The sequence below is a fragment of the Pelophylax lessonae genome (genome assembly GCF_965119305.1).
Source record: "Pelophylax lessonae genome assembly, chromosome: 3".
NCBI classification, from domain to species: Eukaryota; Metazoa; Chordata; class Amphibia; order Anura; family Ranidae; genus Pelophylax; species Pelophylax lessonae.
Window position 1 is genome coordinate 665,880,105 of NC_138770.1, and position 20,956 is coordinate 665,901,060.

A 20,956-nucleotide genomic window follows, 5' to 3' on the forward strand; every position below is an offset into this window, starting at 1 on the left:
TACCAGTACTGAGACCTTTCACTGTGCCATGATGAGACTGCAAGCTCTACCAGTTTGAAACCTTCATTGTGCCATAATTAGACCCCCAACCTCTACCGTTACTGGAACCTTCACTGTGCTATGATAAGACTCCAAGCATCTACCGTTACTGAGGCCTTTCACTGTGTCATAAGACTGCAAGCTCTACCAGTAAGAAACCTTCATTGTGCCATAATTAGACCCCCAACCTCTACCGTTACTGGAACCTTCACTGTGCTATGATAAGACTCCAAGCATCTACCATTACTGAGGCCTTTCACTGTGTCATAAGACTGCAAGCTCTACCAGTAAGAAACCTTCATTGTGCCATAATTAGACCCCCAACCTCTACTGTTACTGGAACCTTCACTGTGCTATAAGACAAGACCCCAAGCATCTACCAGTGCTGAGGCCTTTCACTGTGTTATGATGAGACTGCAAGCTCTACCAGTACAAAACGTTCATTGTGCCTTGATTAGACCCCCAACTTCTTCCTTTATTGGAACCTTGATTGTGCTATGATAAGACCCCAAACTTCTACCAGTTCCAAGACCTTTCCCTGTTCCATGATGAAACCCGAACCTCTACCAGTGACAAAGCTTTTCCTCTACCATGTTTAGACTCCAACCTTTACCAGTGCTAAGACCTCCACTGTGTCAAGATGAGACCCCAACCTCTTCCAGTGCCAAAGCTTTTGCTGTGCCATGTGTGAACTTCAGACACTATCAATACTAAGTCCCTCATTGTGTCACGATGACACCCCAACCTCTACCAGCACTAGTCCTTTCACTGTGTCATGATGAAACCCCAAGCACCACCAGTGCTAAAGCTTTCACTGTGCCATGTTTAGACTCCAACCTTTACCAGAGACTTTCACTTTGTCTCGGTGAGACCCTAACCTCTACCAGTACCGAGACCCTCACTATGTAATGGTGTGCTTCCATATCTACCTTTATCCTGTGATTTACTGCACCATAGCATGTCCACAGCATTTCCAATACTGAGCCCTTCACTATGCCATGATGTACGCCTAACTATACGAACACCAAGACTGTCTGTATGCTAAAGGATTAAATATTTACATATGGAGTGCCCATAACAAAATCCCATGAAATCTACTTATACACTATACCATGTTGTATTCTCAATTATTACAGTACTAAGTCTGCCATTGTGTACCCCCCCCCCCCCCGATGTACCAGTACTGTGCCATTGTGTGCCTCCAAATTCCCTCAAAATGCCATTGCAGTTTTTCACATTGCCATCATATACCAACAAAAACATATAATGCCATGTTGTAACCTTAACGCCACAAGTAATGAAACTTTCATTTAGGTGTGCTCCTAATTCTACCAGTACCAAGCCTTTTGCCACTCCATAGTGTGCCCCACAATTTTGGCATTGCCCCAAACTTTTACTGTGCCACGATGTACCCTCAATTCTGCTTGCTCCCACAGCCTTTACCTGTACCATAATGTAACCTCAGTTCTACCAGTACTCAGCCCTTCCTTTGCTATGATGTGCCCTCAGTTCTATGGTATCCAGCCTTTCCCTATGCCATAGCATACCCTTAATTCTACTGTACCCAGCCTTATTTGTGTCATGGTGTACCCAAATAAGTTGATATGTATCCTAATGAATATAATGTGTAGTACTAAGTGAGTCAGTGATACCTATATGTGTGTGGTGAGTTATAAGTTGAGGTCTCTACAGACAATAATGTAAGGAATTTTGTGTTTCCTGCAGCTGAAAAAAATTGGTGGTGGTGGATTTGGGGAGATCTACGAGGCAATGGATTTACTGACTCGGGAAAACGTCGCTCTAAAAGTAGAATCAGCACAACAACCAAAACAAGTTCTGAAGATGGAGGTGGCCGTGTTAAAGAAGCTGCAAGGTCAGTTGGGGACATATTTTGCTGCTCTCATTGTCTTCTTCACCCAACATAGAACTTATGAACTGCCTACTTTGATGTATTCTAAATATAGATATGTTCTTTGTCAGTAGACGCCAGTGCCATTCCCTAACATTCTGCATGTTGTATGTTTAGAGGAATAGAAATTTTGTCTCCAAATACGGAAAGGTTTTTTCACCGTAAGAGCTGTGAAAATGCGGAATAGACTCCCTCCAGAGGTGGTTCTGGCCAGCTCAGTAGATTGCTTTAAGAAAGGCCTGGATTCTTTCCTAGGTGTACATAATATAAATGGGTACTAATATTTATAGGTAAAGTTGATCCAGGGAATATCCAATTGCCTCTCGTGGATCAGGAAGGACATGTTTCCCCTGCTGTAGCAAATGGATCATGTTTTGCTGGGGTTTTTCTCCTTCCTCTGGATCAACTATGGGTATAGGATTGTGTATATGGGATTGTATGGTTGTGTGTTCTTTTTGTTTTTTGTTTTTTATTGGTTGAGCTGCTACATGGACTTGTGTCTTTTTTCAACCTGCCTAACTATGTAACTATGTATGTGCAATGCTCACGTCTTCCGTTGTCTTAATGTTTGATAAGTGGTGTGCATTCAGCCCATTTCCACTTAGAATTCCAGTTAGAGCTCCCGACATGAGCCATGGATGGAGTTCTTCCATTCTTCTCCCATTCACATCACTTCAGATCTCCACATCACTGTTAGACTGTCCCAGTCTGATGTCAAACTTCCCATCAGTGCAGCAATGAGCATTATAATATACATCTTCGTATACAATAATTCTTGTCACCCTTTCAGCTCTCACACCTATGCACTCCCTTTGGACCAGATCAATTATTCAATTTCTGCTATAGGCCTGTTTATTCACCAATAACTGTAAAGTAGTTGTACAGTGCATCCGGAAAGTATTCACAGCGCTTAACTTTTTCCACATTTTGTTACAGCCTTATTCCAAAATAGAATCAATTCTTTATTTTCCTCAAAATTCTACAAACAATACCCCATAATGACAACATGAAAGAAGTTTGTTTGAAATTTTTTCAAATTTATTAAAAATAAAAATCCCAAAAAATCCCATGTACGTAAGTATTTACAGCCTTTGCTCAATACTTTCTTGAAGCACCTTTAGCACCAATTACAGCCTCAAGTCTTTGATTATAATACTACAAGCTTGGCACACCTATTTTTGGGCAGTTCCTCTCATTCTTCTTTGCAGGACCTCTCAAGCTCCATCAGGTTGGATGGGGAGTGTCGGTGCACAGCCATTTTCAGATCTCTACAGAGATGTTTGATCGGGTTAAAGTCTGGGCTCTGGCTGGGCCACTCAAGGACATTCACAGAGTTATCCCATAGCCACTCCTTTGTTATTTTGGCTGTGTGCTTAGGGTCGTTGTCCTGTTAGAAGATGAACCTTCGCCCCAGTCTGAGGTCCACAGCGCTCTGGAGCAGATTTTCATCAAGGATGTCTCTGTACATTGCTGCATTTATCTTTCCTTTGATCCTGACTAGTCCCCCAGTTCCTGCCGCTGAAAAACATCCCCACAGCATAATGCTGCCACCACCATGCTTCACTGTAGGGATGGTATTGGCCAACTGATGAGCAGTGCCTGGTTTCCTCCAGACATGACGCTTGCCATTCAGGCCAAAGAGTTCAATCGTTAGTCCATGAGAAGCAAAATTCTCTGGTCTGATGAAACGAGAGTCCTTCAGGTGCCTTTTGACAAACTCCAGGTGGGCTGTCATGTGCTTTTTACTGAGGAGTGGCTTCCAACTGGCCACTCTACCATACCGGCCTAATTGGTGGAATGCTGCAGAGAGGGTTGTTCTTCTGGAAGGTTATCCTCTCTTCACAGAGGAATGCTGGAGCTCTGTCAGAGTGAACATTGGGTTCACCTTCTGACTAAGGCCCTCCTTCCCCAATCGTTCAGTTTGGCCGGGCGGCCCACTCTAGGAAGAGTCCTGGTGTTTCCAAACTTTCTTCCATTTATGGATGATGGAGGCCACTGTGTTCATTGGGACCGTCAATGCTGCAGAAGTTTTTCTGTCCCCTTCCACTTATCTGTACCTTGATACAATCCTGTCTCGAAGGTCTACAGACAATTCCTTGGACTTCATGGGTTGGTTTGTGCTCTGACATGTACTGTTAACTGTGGGACCATATATAGACAGGTATGTGCCTTTCCAAATGATGTCCAATCGACTGAATTTACCACAGGTGGACTCCAATCAATTTGAAGAAACATCTGACGGATAGTCAATGGAAACAGGATGCACCTGAGCTCAATTTTGAGTGTCATGGCAAAGGCTGTGAATACTTATGTATATGGGATTTTTTTATTTTTAATAAATTTGCAAGGATTTTAAACAAACTTCTTTCATGTTGTCATTATGGGGTATTGTTTGTAGAATTTTTAGGAAAATATTGAATTTAATCCATTTATGAATAAGGCTGTAACATAACAAAATGTGGAAAAAGTAAAGCGCTGTGAATACTTTCCAGATGCACTGTAACCCTTCCTAATAACCAAATTCTCTGTCTACAGAAAACATCAAACTTAAACAGGCAGTGATCCTTGTTTTTTTTTTGTAAAATCTTGCCTTTAGAGTTTGTTCAGCTTCCGAAATGCAGGTCACATGGTTGCTCTTGGATGCACAGCGATCCTCAGACCTGCCAGGGGCGTGTTTACTTTCGGGGCATTTACATCAAAGCCGGAAATGACGAAGAGCGTCTGTGTTTCCATGCCAATGGAACACAGTCAGAGGCGGCAGCAAGCGTCACTTCCCCTCGCTTTCCCTATCCGAGAGCAGGGATGGACGAGGCTTTGGACTGACTAAGGCCTCTTTCACACAGTCCGCCTCCGTAGGCAGATCCGTGTTGCTCAGCGGGGATCGATCCGCGATCCCCGCTGAGCCGGCGGATGACAGCTCCGTCTCCGCTTGCAGAGCGGAGAGGGAGGTGTCTCAGCCCGCGCTGCCCTCTATGGGGGATCGGTTGAGAGCGGACCGCCTGTCCGCTCTCATCCGATCCGATTACTGAACGGATGGAAAAATAGGGTTTCCATCCGTCCAGATTTCACGGACAGGATCGGATACGAATGGCAGCGGGTGTCAGCGGAGGTGTCTCCGCTGACATCCGCTGCCCCATAGAGCTGCATGGAGGATCCGATCAGATCCGCCTAAAAAACTGACAGGCGGATCTGATCGGACCGCCCGTGTGAAAGAGCCCTAAGGTAGATACAGGCACGCTGTGCAATATCACAGCACTCCTGTATCTTTACCAGGATGACGCGAGATGTACACTGATCACAGTAGCATGGATCGACTGCCATGATACTTTGGTCAGTTTACTTGTAGTAGGAGCAGCAGAGGCAGGATCAACCAGGTATATTTAGAGCATCAGTAGGCAGAAAAACAAAACAGACAAGAGAAATCACATGTACATAGCTTAAAGAGACATTGCAATATTTTTTAATTTTAGCCTTAACAGCACTTTAAAGTGGTTGTAAACCTCAGACATGAAATGCCAACAAAGCATATATATCCCTCTATAGTGTGTACTTTGTCTCAATCCAGAGCACTAAGTGGTATTTCTTTCTGCTGCCTCCTTCCTCTGCTATCTGCATCACTTCTGACAAGTTTTCCTGACATTAGGAGAAAAATGGTGACAGGGGAGGGAGCTCCAGCACACAGCCTGTGACTGACAGCCTTAGCTTTTCTTTTGTGAGCTGTGTGAAGGGGGGGGGGGATCTTCCCTCCAATCAGCTCTCAGAGCTCTCCTCACTGGGCTCTGCAGTGTGTCATTTCAGCTGTCTGTCCCCCTGTTTTCTGACAGCTCAGACAAGTTTTATAAATTCTGAACATAGAATGCAGATAAACAGGTACAACTTATGTAGGAGGATTTGTGCAATATCTGTGTTTCACCTGAGGCCAGTCACTTCACTGGGTATATGTACAGATTTACAACCATTTTAAAGCAGAACTAAAGTAAAAATATAATTGCAAATAGGCAGGCTCTTTATTGCACAAGAGACATTCAATATTGCCTTGCAAAAATGATTTTATTTTTCATCCAAAGACAAAAAACATTAACAAATGTAAAAACTGTGCAGGCCAGGAAAGTCTTTATCTGCTTACTTGTTCTGGATCTGTGACTCCAAATACTGAAACCAATTGGCAAGCATGATAGACAGAAGGCACATTTTCTGCTTATACAGTTAGGTCCATATATATTTGGACACAGGCACAATTTTCGTTTTTTTTCAGGTATTTACCAAAACATATTCAAGCTATAGTTATATAATGGATATGGGTTGAAAGTGCACACTCTCTCAGGTTTGAGAGTATGTACATCCAAATCGGAGGAAGGGTTTAGGAATTACAGCTCTTAAATATAGCCACCCCCTTTTTTTAAGGGACCAAAAGTAATTGGACAATTGAATCAAAAGCTGTTTCATGGCCAGGTGCTGGCTACTCCTTTGTTATTTATTCATCAGTTAAGCAGGTAAAAGGTCTGGAGTTGATTCTAAGTATGGTATTTGCATTTGGAATTTATTGCTGTGAACCTACATCATGCATTCAAAGGAGCTGTCCATGCAAGTGAAACAGGCTATTGTAATGCCTCGTACACACGCATTGATTATTGGCCGGGAATTTTCGGCCAACGTCCGATCGGCCGATTTTCGGCTTGTTAGTATGATGCTTCCGACAACCGACTCCGACGCCGAAAAAAATCTGGTGTGCAGGCTATAAAATTTTTGATAGCCGTCAACACAACGGCCGATTTTCCGTCAGTCAGTACAGATTTCGGCAGACAAAAATCTAATGAGCAAGACTGGGCATGCTCACAGAAGGAAAAAACACACGGAAAGTAAACCAGCACATGACATCACTTCTGAAGTAGATTTTTGTTGGCCGAGAAAATTCGTGTGCAGTCTAGGCACATTTCAACCAATAAAACACCACTCTGGACAAAAGTCGGACGATCGGTCGACCAATAATCGTTGCGTGTGTACGAGGCATAAGGCTTAAAGAATGAAACAAATCCATCAGAGAGATAGCAGCAACATTAGGAGTGGCCAAATCAACAGTTTGGTACATTCTGAGGAAAGAAGAACACACTGGTGAGCTCAGCAACATTAAAAGGCCTGGATGTCCATGGAAGACAACAGTGGTGGATGATCGCAGGTTCCTCTCTTTGGTAAAGAAAAACCCATTCACAACATACAAGTGAAGGACACCCTCCAGAAGTTGGGCATATCATTGTCAAGGTCTACAATCAAGAGAAGACTTCAGGAGAGCAAATACAGAGGGTTCACCACAAGGTGCAAACCATTCATAAGCACCTGAAGAATACAAAAGCCAGGTTAGTCTTTGCCAAAAAAAAAAAAAAACATCTAAAAAAGCCAGACCGGTTCTGGAAAAGCATTCTTTGTACGGATGAAACTAAGATTAATCTGTACCAGAATGACGAGAAGAAAAAAGTTAGGAGAAGGCTTGGAACAGCTCATGATCCAAAGCACACAACCTCCTATGTAAAACAAGGTGGAGGCAGTTTGAAGGCATGGGCATGCATGGCTTCCAGTGGCACTGGGTCATTGGTGCTTTTTGATGATGTGACAGAAGCAGCCAGATGAATTCTGCAGTGTTTAGAGATATACTTTCAGCCCAGATTCAGCCAAATGCAGCAAAGTTGATTGGAGGACGCTTCACAGTACAGATGGACAATGATCAAAAACACACTGCAAAAGCAACCCAGGAAAAGAAATGGAATATTCTGCAATGGCTGAGTCAATCACCTGATCTCAACACAATTTTACTTGCTGAAGGCAAAACTAAAGGCAGAAAGTCCCATAAACAAAGAACAACTGAAGACAGCTGCAGTTAGAGCCTGGCAAAGCATTGGAAAGGAGGAAACCCAGTCTTTGGTAATTTCCATGGGTTCCAGACTTCAGACAGTCATTGCCAATAAAGGATTCCCAACAAAATATTAAAAATGAACATTTTATTTATGATTATATTAATTTGTCCAATTAAATTTGAGCCCCTGAAAATGGGGGGACTGTGTATAAAAATGGTTGCAGTTCCTAAAATTTGTACTTGATATTTATGTTCAACCCCTTGAATTAAAGCTGAAAGTCTGCACTTCAAATTCATTTGAATTGTTTCATTTTAAATTTATTCTGGTGGCATACAGAGCCAAAAGTATGAAAATTGTGCCCGTGTCCAAATATACATGGACCTCAGGGCCGCTGTTAGAAATCACGGGGCCCCGTACAGCCACCCTTTTTCACAAAAAATACATGAAAATAATTATTAGTGGACACAAACATTCCGTTGTGCATAAAAAAACATAAATTCCATCTTCAAGTCAAAATTCTCCCCAAACAATAATGCACATATTCTACCAACTCCCAGTTCCAATCTCCCCTCCCAGCACAAACTCTTGCCCCCACCCCTCAATCCCACCCCAGCTCAAATCCAACCTTAAAACCCCCTCTTAGCACACATCCCCTTTCTTCTCAAACTTTCTATCCTAGCACAAATACTCTCCGCAAAATCCCCCCCAATCCCTCCTATTAGCCCAAATTCCCCCACCCCCTTCTGGTACAAAATCCCCCTCCCGCACAAATCTTCTTTCTTCAATCCCCCTCCTAGGACAAATTCCCGCAAATCTCTCCTGCATCTCCTCTAAATTACTATTCCCAGCACAAATTCTTCCTCCCTACCCCAATCCCCCCCAGCACTACAACATCCCCTCTCATGGTTCAAACCCCCCCCCCCCCCACCCAAACCCTTCTCCTAGCACATATCACCTCCATCCCCCCTCATTCTTCCTTCTACCACATGTCCCCCCATCCCTCTTTCTAGCACATATCACCCCCTCCCCAAATCCCAAACACAGATAGCCCCCCCATTCCCCCTCCCCCAATTTACAGGGGGAATCCACTAAAAGCCAGTAGGATGCGCACTGTGTTGTGCTCTCCCTCCTATAAGAAGAGCATTCATCTATACAACACATAGGACAGGATCGCTCTTACTGTAGATCGCATTGCACTGTACACACACGCACACTGCCCCGTCTCCTCCAAGGGCTGCTCACCTCCCGGCAGCAGGAAATGTGGATAGGGAGCGGTAATCAAACTTTCTGTGTGTGCTATGCAATGCGATCTATAGTAAGAGCGATCCTATCCCATGTCTTTTATAGATGAATGCTCTTCTGACAGGAGGGAGAGCACAACACAGCGCACCTCCTCCTGGCTCTTTCTTCTCTGCTTCTTCTCTCTGCTCTATCCTCCTGTCTCCTTCTCCCGGCTGTGAGTGCAGGCGGGAGCGGGGGAAGGAGCTCAGCGGCGGCCAGCCAGGGGGGTGGGGGGCAAAACTGAAATCTGGGTGGGCACAACCCCCCCCCCCAGCACCCCCTAAATCTGACCTGATGTGTCTCTCACCCAGCAACTGAAACCCAGCGGGGGAGAGGGGGAGAAACCGGCTTTCAGTTTCTGGGTGATTGACACAGGGCATTGTTCCTTTTCTGCTCCACTGATCCTCCTGCTGTCAGGGCCCCCTATGTGTCTGGGCTCCCTACAGGAGGACTGGTGCCCCCCCCCCCCATCAGCTGCCCTGATGGACCTAACTGTATATTCACCTACAGGGATTCCTTTAAGATAAACTTAAGCAACATATACAAGAACTGCTATTGTTGGGCTCCAGAAAATCCCATCTTCCTGGCTGTATTTGCTGACCGTGTGGCGTCTGTACTTTGAGCCTCTAATCCAGGACAAATGTGCAAATAACTTGAGTATCAAAGTTTTGAAGCCAGAGGAGGACAGCCAAGAAACTAGGGAGAGCAGCCTTCTCTGCTTTTTCTTTTGCATTATATGTTTTTTTTATTTGCACTGCTCTTCATCCTTGTGGAAGAAGCGTTTGCTGGAAGCTGCACTTCAGGAAAATCGCAGAGGTGTGATCTCAGCCTGATCCTCACTCTTCTCTTGTCTTAAAGCTGTGTAAATATTCTTAGTATGCGTGGCAGGGGTGACCTTTTTTCTGGCTGTTGGTTCCTCACTGTTCGGGTCTTTGTGTCTCTGCAGGGAAGGATCACGTCTGCCGGTTCATTGGCTGTGGAAGAAATGAGAAGTTTAACTACGTGGTCATGCAGCTACAGGTAGTCCTGGGTTTCGGGTACATGTACTGAATGTACCTATAATGGCAGCTACAGGTATTGCAGAGGGTCAGGTACACCTACTGAATATGCATACTATAATGGCAGCTACAGGTATTGCAGAGGGTCAGGTACACCTACTGAATATGCACACTATAATGGCAGCTACAGGTAGTTGGGGTTGTTGGGTTCACGTACTAACTATACAAACTATAATGGCAGCTACAGGTTGTGTTAAGTACATGTACTGAGTGTACACACTATAATGGCAGCTACAAGGAGTCCTGGTTCTCAAGTACACAGAATGAATATACTGTACACACTGGGATTGATTTACTAAAGGCAAATAGACTGTGCACTTTTCAAAGTGTAGTTCCACTCTGCAAGTGCAGTTGCTCCAGAGCTTAGCAAATGAGGTGAAGCTTCACTTTGCAAAGAATACCCAATCACATGCAAGGAAAAAAAAAAAATTGCATTTGATTGGATGATGGAAGTCATCAGAGCTTCTGTACATTTACTAAGTTCTGGAGTAACTGCACTTTGCAAAGTGCACAGTCTATTTGCTTTTAGTAAATCAACCCCACTGGGATGGATTTACTAAAAGCAAATAGACTGTACACTTTGCACAGTGCAGTTGCCCTCTGCAAGTGCAGTTGCTCCAAAGCATATTAAATGAGCTGAAGCTTTACTTTGCAAAGCGTACCCAATCACAAGCAAGGAAAATCAACCCCACTATAATGGTGGCTACAGGTACTTGGGGTTGTTGGGTTCACATACTGAATACATCCTAGGGGCAGCTACAGGTTGTGTTGGGTACACATACCGTATATACCCACTATAATGGCAGCAACAGGTAGCCCAGAGTGCTGCTTGCTGTAGGAGCACTCAACAGGAGGGAGGGGCTAAGGACAGCAAGTAGGGACCCGTGAAGAGGAGGATCTGGGCTGCTCTGTGCAAAACCACCTCACTGGGCAGGTAAGTATAACATGTTTGGTATATAAAAAAAAAAAAAATATGAGACTTTACAATCACTTTAAAGATGTCATAGGGATGACTCCTGAGCTAACGGGGGAGAGAAGACAGGGGACATAGATAAGACATCCCCTGAAAATAAGCCCTAGTGTATTTTTTGTGGCCAAAATAAATATAAGACCCGGTCCTAGTTTCGGGGAAACACGGTAGCAACTAAAGATATTGCGGGGAGTCAAGTACACCTCCTGAATAGACACACTATAATAGCAGCTACAGGCAGTCCTGGTAGTTGAGGGGGGAGAGAGGTGGCGCAAACAGACAGTGCGGGTGACTGCAAAAAGTCCTGGTAGTTGAGTACATGTCCTGAATACACACACTATAATGGCAGTTAATGTTAGTACATGTACTCAATATACACTTTACAGGTATAGGTAGTCCTGGCTGTCGGGCAAATATACTGCACTGAATGTACACAGTATAATGGCAGCTACAAGTAGTCCCGGGTGTCAGGCACACATTCTGAATGTACACACTATAGTGGCAGCTACAAGTAGTCTGGGGTGGTAGATACACATTGTCATGCTATAAGCTACAGTATGGTGCTGATTCAGGGTGTATTTTACTGGATGGGGTGTGATCCTATTTCTGCCTCGAACGTCCCGCTCCTTTAGTGACTGTCGGCCACATTCTAGACGATTGGGGTGTACTATACATCAAAATGTGTTGCGCTGTCCCTTTAAATCAATTAACAATAGCTCAGAGTGTGCATCATCCAAAATATATAGAAAACAGGCGAATCCATAAGTGCAGATGTGAATCGGTATAGAATCCAAAACAAATGCAACCAGGTGCTTTCTCCCAAGTGAAAACAATCTGGCGTTCCACTACCTTCATAACCAGAGCTGCTTACCAGATATTAAAAGGTGGTGGAGCAGAGGATTTATTCATGTGGTAGAAAGTAGGGATCGACCGATTATCGGCAAAGCCGATATATGAGGGGCCGACATGCACTTTCCCTGATATATCGGAATCGGCCCCTAAAGTTACCGATATTGCTGAAATTTTCACTTCAATTATTCACTTGGTAGAAAGTAGGGATTGACCGATTATCGGCAAAGCCGATATATGGAGGGCCGATATGCACTTTCTCCGATATATCGGAATTCGCCCCTGAGGTTACCGATATTGCCGATATTTGGGAAAGTGCTTGTACCGGAGTGATGGCTGCAGCTAGAGGCATCACCCCGGTACCGGCGTCCATAGCCGACGTTCGGCTGTCTTTTAATGACAACCGATGCGGCTGAGAAGCCGCTCGGCTGTCATTACAAGGAGCGGGAGGGGACGTTCCCCCCCCTCCCGCCGCCTTCTGCGGCTCGCCCGGGTCTCCCGTCCCACCGGGAGACCCGGGCAACCATTCTGCACGGCCGCCGAAGACACGATGAAAGCCGCATTCGGCTCTGATCGGGTCTCCATGAAAAAACCTGGAAGAGATGTCACTTCTGGGTACTTGGCGCCAGATTTAAAAAAATTACAGCATTCAAAACAGCCAAACTTGGCGTTTTGAATGCTTTTAAGTGCAGAGGAGGGGTTTGTGGTCTTTTAGACCCCCAGATCCCCCGACAAGAGTACCTGTCAAGTAAAAAAAAAAAAATGTAAATGCACGAAAACACGGCAGCTATCGGCCGATACTGATACGCGATGACCAAAATATCAGTATCGGCAATGAAAAAACCATATTGGTCAATCACTAGTAGAAAGCACCTAGTTGGGTTTATTTTGGATTCTATACGGATTCACATCTTCACTACTTCATATACGATTACTTCTTTGTTTGACCACTTATGGATTCACCTGTTTTCTATATATTTCGGATGATGCACTCTGATTTTTTGTCAATTGAATTAAAGGGACAGCACAACACATTTTGATGTATAGTTTTATTGGGTATTTGTATTTTAATATCAGGTGAGTGCAGCTTTTCTTCTTTATTGTTTTTTGTGATCAATGCAAACTAAGCGCAGGTTTATAGTTTTCATTTTGTTTGGGATGTACTGTGTGTCTCTTCTCAAGGGCCTACATGCAGAAAATTGGTGATGCCATAATATTGTTGTCAGGAGGAGCTGTGAGGGGGCGGCAGGGTGTCACCTGTGGCACGGAGGGAGGTGAGCCTCCATTGTAATGTGGTTGTGGTTAATATTGTTGTCAGAAGGATAGAAGCCATGGATGTCTTAGATAGGATGTCACCTATGAGCCTGCACTGTGATGCAGTAATACTATTGCTAGGAGGATAGGGGCCTCTTAGGGTGGCACATGTGTGGGATGCAGTAATGCAGTGCTGGTCGTGGGTTATAAAATTGTCAGGAGGATGGTAGCCGTGTAGAGTTGTAGGGTGTCACCGATGAGCCTGCACTGTAATGCAGAGCGGTGGGTGAGGTATAATATTGTTAGAAGGATGGAAGTCATATTGAGTGGCATGATGTCACCTATGAGCTTCCACTGTAATGCAGTAATATTGTTGCCCGGAAGGTGGGAATCATGTGGAGTGGCAGAATGTCAGTTGTGGAATGGAGGGAGGTCAGCCTCCACTGATGCAGAGTTTTCGGTGGGTATAATATTATTGTCAGGAGGATGGAATTCATGTGGAGTGGCAGGATGTCACCTACAAGCCTCAACTGTAATGCAGAGCTGTGGATGGGGTATTATATTGTTATCAGGAGGATGGGAGCTGTGTAGATTGGGCAGGTGTCACCTATGAGCCTCCACTGTAATTTAATAATAATTTTGCAGGGTAGGAGCTATGGTGGGGTGGCAGGGCGTTACCTGTGGGATGGAGGGGGGTAAGCCTCCACTGTAATGCAGAGCTGTGGTTGTTGTCAGGAGGATGGGAGCTCTGTGGTGTGACAGGGTGCCGCCTACAGTATGAGCCTCCACTGCAATCCAATAATACTTTTGCCATGATGGGGTGGCAGGGCGTTCACCTGTGCGATAGAGGGAGGTAAGACTCCACTGTAATGCAGAGCTGTGGTTGGGGGATGACATTGTTGTCAGGAGGATGGGAGCTGTGTGGAGTGGCAAGGTGTGACCTATGAGTCTGCACTGTAATGCAATAATACTGTTGCCAGGAGGGTGGGAGCCATGGTTTGGTGGCAGGGCGTCATCTATGGGATGTAGGGAGATAAACTTCCACTATAATGCAGAGCTGTGGTTTAAGGAATGTCATTGTTGTCAGGAGGATGGGAGCTGTGTGGAGTGGAAGGGTGTCACGTGTGAGCCTGCACTGTAATGCAGAGCTGTGGTTGGGGAATTACATTGTTGTCAGGAGGATTGGTGGCTGTGTAGAGTGGCGGGGGGTCACCTGTGGGCCTGGACTGTAATGCAGAGCTGTGGGTCGGCTAATATATTGTTTTCACAAGGATGGGAGCTGTGTGGAGTGGACAGGTGACACCTATGAGCCTCCACTGTAATGCAATAATACTGTTGCCAGGAGGGTAGGAGCCATGGTGGGGTGGCAGGGTGTCATCTGTGGGATTGAGGGGGGTAAGCCTCCACTGTAATGCAGAGCTGTGGTTGTTGTCAAGTGGATGGGAGCTGTGTGGAGTGGCAAGGTGTCACCTACAGTATGAACCTCCAATGCAATTCAATAATACTGTCGCCATGTTGGGGTGGCAGGGCGTCAACTTTGGGATGGAGGGAGGTAAGCCTTCACTGTAATGCAGAGCTGTGGTTGGGGAATGACATTGTTGTCAGGAGGATGGGAGCTGTGTGAAGGGGACAGGTTTCACCTATAAGCCTCCGTTGTAATGCAATAATACTGATGCCTGGAGGGTGGGAGCCTTGGTGGGGTGGCAAGGCATCACCTGTGGGATGAAGGGGGGGGGAAGCTTCCACTGTAATGCAGAGCTGTGGTTGTTGTCAGGGCGATGGGAGCTGTGTGACGTGGCAGGGTGTCATCTATGAGCCTCCACTGCAATGCAATAATACTGTTGCCAAGAGGGTGGGAGCCATGGTGGGGTCGCAGGGCGTCACCTGTGGGATGGAGGGAGATAAGCATCCACTGTAATGCAGTGAGCTGTGGTTTGAGGAATGACATTGTTGTCAGGAAGATGGGAGTTGTGTGGAGTGGCAGGAAGTCACCTGTGAGCCTGCACTGTAATGCAGAGCTGTTGTTTCAGGAATTACATTGTTAGGAGGATGGGAGCTGTGTGGAGTGGCAGGGTGTCACCTGCACTGTAATGCAGAGCTGTGGTTGGGGAGTTACATTGTTATCGGGAGGATGGGAGCTGTGTGGAGTGGAAAGGTTTCACCTATGAGTCTGCACTGTAATGCAGTAATATTGTTGCCAGGAGGGTGGGAGCCATGGTGGGGTGGCAGGGCGTCACCTGTGGGATGGAGGGAGGTAAGCTTCCACTGTAATGCAGAGCTATTGTTGGTGAATGACATTGTTGTCAGGAGAATGGGAGTTGTGTGGAGTGGCTGGGTGTCATCTGTGGGCCTGCAATGTAACGCAGAGTTACACCCCGCTATCAGTGGGGTAGAACGTCAGTCTTACGACCCCTGGAAGTGGAGAGGCATGCTGGGTCATGTGACGTCATAGAAGGCAGTACACCACACAGGCTAGGCACTGAGCTCTATTCTCATCTTCTCATTCCAGGGTCGGAATCTGGCAGACCTGCGCAGAAGTCAACCTCGCGGCACTTTCACCATGAGCACCACGCTGCGCCTTGGCAAACAGATCCTGGAGTCGATAGATTCCATCCATTCGGTGGGCTTCCTGCACCGTGACATTAAACCGGTGAGAGTTCTGCTACATATAAGAGTGGAGAACATTTCTTCTTTCCGAATAGGGATACATAAGGGAAATTAGTATTTTCAGTGAATATATATGTGTTTCGAGAAGTTATTCAACTATTTGTCTTAAACGTTTAGTTCACCTTTACTTTCGATTCCTAAAAACCTCCCTGTGCATTACAGTGGCCTTAAAGCCCAACTCTGGGTTAAAATCATTTTTTCCCATGCAGTAGGGCTGTGCCCGCACTGCACAGGTTAACTGCTCGTTTTTCTATAGGGTAGAGGAGAGCAGAGATATACTTACCCAATCCTCCCAGCACAAGACTGGTCAGGCAACCCGCGCTCCAGCGGTCTTGGAATAGTGAACCGTTCCTGACATCATCATGCCCAGAGCAGGCTCTATAGACCAGGAACAGTCCACCGCTGGATCGTGGGGAGCACTATTTTCCAGAGGATGAAAAGATCAGGTGAGTATAAGCTTTCTGCTCACCCCTAGAAAACACAAGAAATTGACCCGTGAACTGCAGACAGACACAAGCCCCTCTGCATGGGAATTTTTTTTTACCTGGAGTTGGGCTTTAATACATTAACATGGAGTGTAAATAAAAGCTTACTTTTTCAGATGCTCATATAATTGTCCTCCCTCTCTGTCCTACAGATGGCAGGACATACCCAACACTGGATGTGCGGCACCAAAAACTCAAGAATGAGCACTGATGGCTTAGTTCCCTACCCACGCATGCACCATTCGTGCTCTTTTAGGGCCCATTCACACTAGAAACTGCACATCTACTGCACATTTTTTTCTCGCATACATTTGATGTGTGTTTTACATGTAGTTTATGCGTGTTTACATGCAGTTGGCACGTGTTTTTCTATCAGCATTTGTCCTGTAAGGTCACTTCTTTCTTTCCCTATGTGCACTGTGATGCGTTGCAGTGCATTTGCATGCGTTTTTGCAAGTTTGCGGTGCATAAAAATGCAGCATTGCTCCTTTTTTTCACCTGCAATAATGTGATTTATGCCCGTAGAATTACCTTGATTTTTGACTGTCTATGCAGTTGCAGTTCAGTCCAAAATGCATCCAACTGCATCCCACTATGTCACTGGTTTTCTGTGTATCTATGTCCCACGAATAATAAAGACTAAGGCCCCTTTCACACAGGCGGACCGTTCAGATCCGCCTGTCCGTTTTTTTGGCGGATCTGAACGGTCCCCCCATGCATTCCTATGGGGCATCGGATGTCAGCGGAGACATGTCCGCTGACATCCGACCCGATCCGATCCGTCAAATCTGGACGGATGGAAACCCTATTTTCCATCCGTCGATCGGATCGGATGGGATCGGGTGAGAACGGACTGACGGTCCGTTGACATCCGATTTTCCCCATAGAGATGCATGGGGAACTGTCAGCTGTGTCTCCGCACACAGCACGGAGACACAGCTGTCCTCCTGCTGCTCAGCGGGGGATCGGCGGCTCGATCCCCCGCTGAGAAAAACGGACTCCGTCCAACGGACGGAGTGTGTGAAAGGGGCCTAATGGTAGCCTTGGTAGGTGCTGTATCCTTTTTGTGGTTTGTTTTCTGTGTGATAGTTTTGGATGCACCTCCCCTAAAAATTTTGGGTTTAGGCACCATAGCCATTTAGACTCCCATAGATTAGAGATCGACCGATTATCGGCAAAGCCAATATATCGAGGGACAATATGCACTTTCCCCGATATATCGGAAATGGTCCCGGAGGTTACCAATATTACCAATATTTCGGAAAGTTTTTTACCGGAGTGATACCTGCAGCTAGAGGCATTACCCCGGTACCGGCGTCCATAGCCGATGGTCGGCTGTCTTGTAATGACAACCGATGCGGCTGTGAAGCCACTCGGCTGTCATTACAAGGAGCGGGAGGTGACGTTCCCTGCCGCCGCCTTCCGCGGCTCGCCTGGGTCTCCCGTCCCACCGGAAGACCCGGGCAACCAGCCTGCACGGCCGCCGAAGAACCGATCAAAGCTGCATTCGGCTCTGATTGGGTCTCCATGCAAAAACCCGGAAGTGATGTCATGACGTCACTTCCGGGTACTCGGAGCCAGATTAAAAAGAATTACAGCATTCAAAACAGCCAAACTTGGCGTTTCGAATGCTTTTAAATGCAGAGGAGGGGTTTGGGGTTTTTTAGACCCCCAGATCCCTTCACAAGAGTACCTGTCAAGTAAAATTTTGTTTTTTTAAATGTACGAAAATATTGGCCGATACCGATACGCGATGACCAAAATATCGGTATCGGTAATGAAAAAACAATATTGGTCGATCCCTACCAGAGAGCTCTTGTTTTTGAGTTTTTGTATGTACTGAACACCCCGCTCCCCCGTATTGGCAGCAAGCGGGGGATCTTCTCCCCTGCGCTCGCTGCCGCAATCTAAAGAAAACGCAGCCTTACCCCCTTCTCGGCCTCGTCATTCATTCACACTGTTCTGTGAATGAATGGACTACAACTACTGATAGCCTTTGCGGTTGTCAGCTTGTAGTTCTCAGTGAACTATCATGGTGCTGTTGAGCGCTCTGGTAGTTCGCTGATTCTTACTGTCAGTGTGAAACTGTCTGCCCGTACGAGGTACAGGCAGACCGCTTACACTGACAGTCTGCAGGAGACCTGCATGGCATTAGCAATCTGCTGATCGCTGCTGTAATGCTTTCCAGGCTCCTAAAAAAAAAAAAAAATAGTAAATGCACTTTTTTTTTAACCTGCAAACAAATGTGCAATTATTTTTTTTTTTTAAAGGTGAACTTCTCCTTTTAAAAGTGAGCTTTAACCACTTCTGGACCGGAAGGATTTGCCCCCTTAATGACCAGGCCATGTTTTGCGATTCGGCACTGTGTTACTTTAACGGACCATTGCGCGGTCGTGCGACGCTGTATCTAAATAAAATTGATGTTCTTTTTTTTTTCTACAAACGGAGCTTTCTTTTGGTGATATTTGATCACCTGTGCGATTTTTATTTTTTGCGCTATAAACAAAAATAGAGCGACAATTCTGAAAAAAAAAAAAACAATAATTTTCACATTCTGCTATATAACATTCCCAAAAAAAAATAAATTTAAAAATCCAAATTTTTTAACATTTTAGGGCAATTTGTTTTCTGCTACATATTTTTGGTAAAAAAAAAATCACAATAAGCGTATTTTGATTGGTTTGAGCAAAAGTTATACTGTCTACTAACTACGGGAAAGATTTATGTCATTTTTATTGTTTCTTTTTTTTTACTAGTAATGGCGGCGATCTGCGATTTTTTTTTTTTTTTTTGCGGGTCTGCGACAATGCAGTGGACAGATCGGACCCTTAACTGACATTTTTGACACTTTTGGGATTACCAGTGACATTACTACAGTAATCAATGCTAAAAAAATGCACTGTTACTGTAATAATGCCATTGGCAGGGAAGGAGTTAACCCAGGGGTGATAAAAGGGTTAAATGTGTACATAGGGGCGTGTTTCTAACTGTAAGGGGGTGGGGCTTGTGAAATGATCAGAGACCTTTGATCCTACATAGAAGGATCACTGGCACTCTGTCATCATTCCAGAGAGAAGAACGGTCAGCTGTGTTTACAACAGTTGACCGTTCTTCTCTCTCAGCGGGGAGCGATTGCGGTTGTCAGGCGGCAATCGGAGCCGCCTGCCCCATGCATCGGAGTGCCCGCTGCCGAGTGGGGGCAGGAGCACGGCACGCGGGAGCCCCCTAGCTGCAGGTGCGCGACTGACGTATACCTACATCGGTTTGCGCAGGATGGCCAGCCTGCCGCAGTATAACTGCGGTGGGCGGTCCTTAAGTGGTTAATAACCACTTGCCAACCAGCGGTTTACATGCTCTGATGGTCAGTGGCTTTGTTATTCCCCATGACGTACACATACATCGTAGAGGAACTTCCTGGTTTACAGGCACATGCCCCCCTGCTTGTTGTCCTCTGGTTGGACACAGCATGAGTTTGTCAGCAAGCTCACAGCCAATGATTTTGGCTGTGAACCTGCTGATGGCTGTGGCCAACCACAGCATTGAAATCTGTGTGTGTTAGTAAACACACATCACAGATCTGTCTGGTTCTTCTCCCTGAGTTCACTTACCGTTCAGAGCTGAGATAAGGGAGGAAAGCCAGTCAGATCTGTGAGTAAAATCAGCACACGTACACTTGGTAAGCACATATTTAACTAAGGGATGCACTGATATCCTTTTTTTATCGACGAGTGCGAGTACCAATACTTTCAGTCAAGTACTATCTGATACTTTGCAGTGAGATTTGCATTCATACAAAATGAATGGGCACAAATTGCATTGCAAAGAATTGCATGCAATTAGAACAGGTGGTTGGCATGCGGTTTCCCTACCGCTCCTGTGTGATCCCAGGTTTTGGAAAAGAGAAATGGACAGAGGGCGCACCAGCCTAGCGCATTATCTTTAAAACAATTTATTGTAATAGACATGTATACACATTATACTCACAAAATGAATATGAAACACGGGCAATAAGCAATGAGGGACCACCAGGGATGTCCACTGGGCATCCTCAGCTGCCGCAGGCCATGGAAGGATGTAGACCTCCAAAAAAAGGCTTACGCGTTTCGAGGGGGGTTCCCCCTTCATCAGAGCTCTGATGAAGGGGGAACACCCTGAAACGCGTACGCGGTTTCGGGGTGTTCCCACTGTTCCCCCCATTTCTCTTTTCCAGTATCTGCTTTGGGTTACCACGACCCGTTGAGAGTGGCAGCACAGACTGAATTTACTACAATTCGACCTGAATCACGTTTTCCGAATACCAGCCGCAAGGCCACCCCTCAAGCGCAGGAGTCATTTGCTCTTTGTACATTTTTGGTTTTCCCAGGTTTGTCATAGTGATTTTGAGCCTGAGTTCACACAGGAGTGATAAATACCTCCCTGCATGATGGGTCCCATCCGACTGTGGACATCTGTGGCTGAGGCTCCTCCTGCCTCTCCCATGGCTTTGTTCTACCCAGCCTCCAGCGGCTCTCTCCCAACATCCTCCAGCAGTTCGAGCCATCCACTGGACCCCTTCCCCACCCCTCCCCGGTCCGGCTGTATCAGAAAAGCTGCTT

General features: G+C 45.8%; 1 protein-coding gene across 4 annotated transcripts in view; it reads left to right on the forward strand.

The window, feature by feature from the left end:
- Positions 1–20,956, forward strand: part of TTBK1 (tau tubulin kinase 1) — a 166,811-nt gene that overhangs the window by 81,596 nt on the left and 64,259 nt on the right. For all 4 annotated transcript variants that reach the window (XM_082249851.1, XM_082249852.1, XM_082249849.1 and 1 more), the window contains 3 exons: positions 1,765–1,912; positions 10,025–10,098; positions 15,719–15,859. In XM_082249851.1, coding sequence (XP_082105977.1) covers positions 1,765–1,912; positions 10,025–10,098; positions 15,719–15,859 — 363 coding nt within the window. The remainder of the gene's footprint in view (positions 1–1,764; positions 1,913–10,024; positions 10,099–15,718; positions 15,860–20,956) is intronic.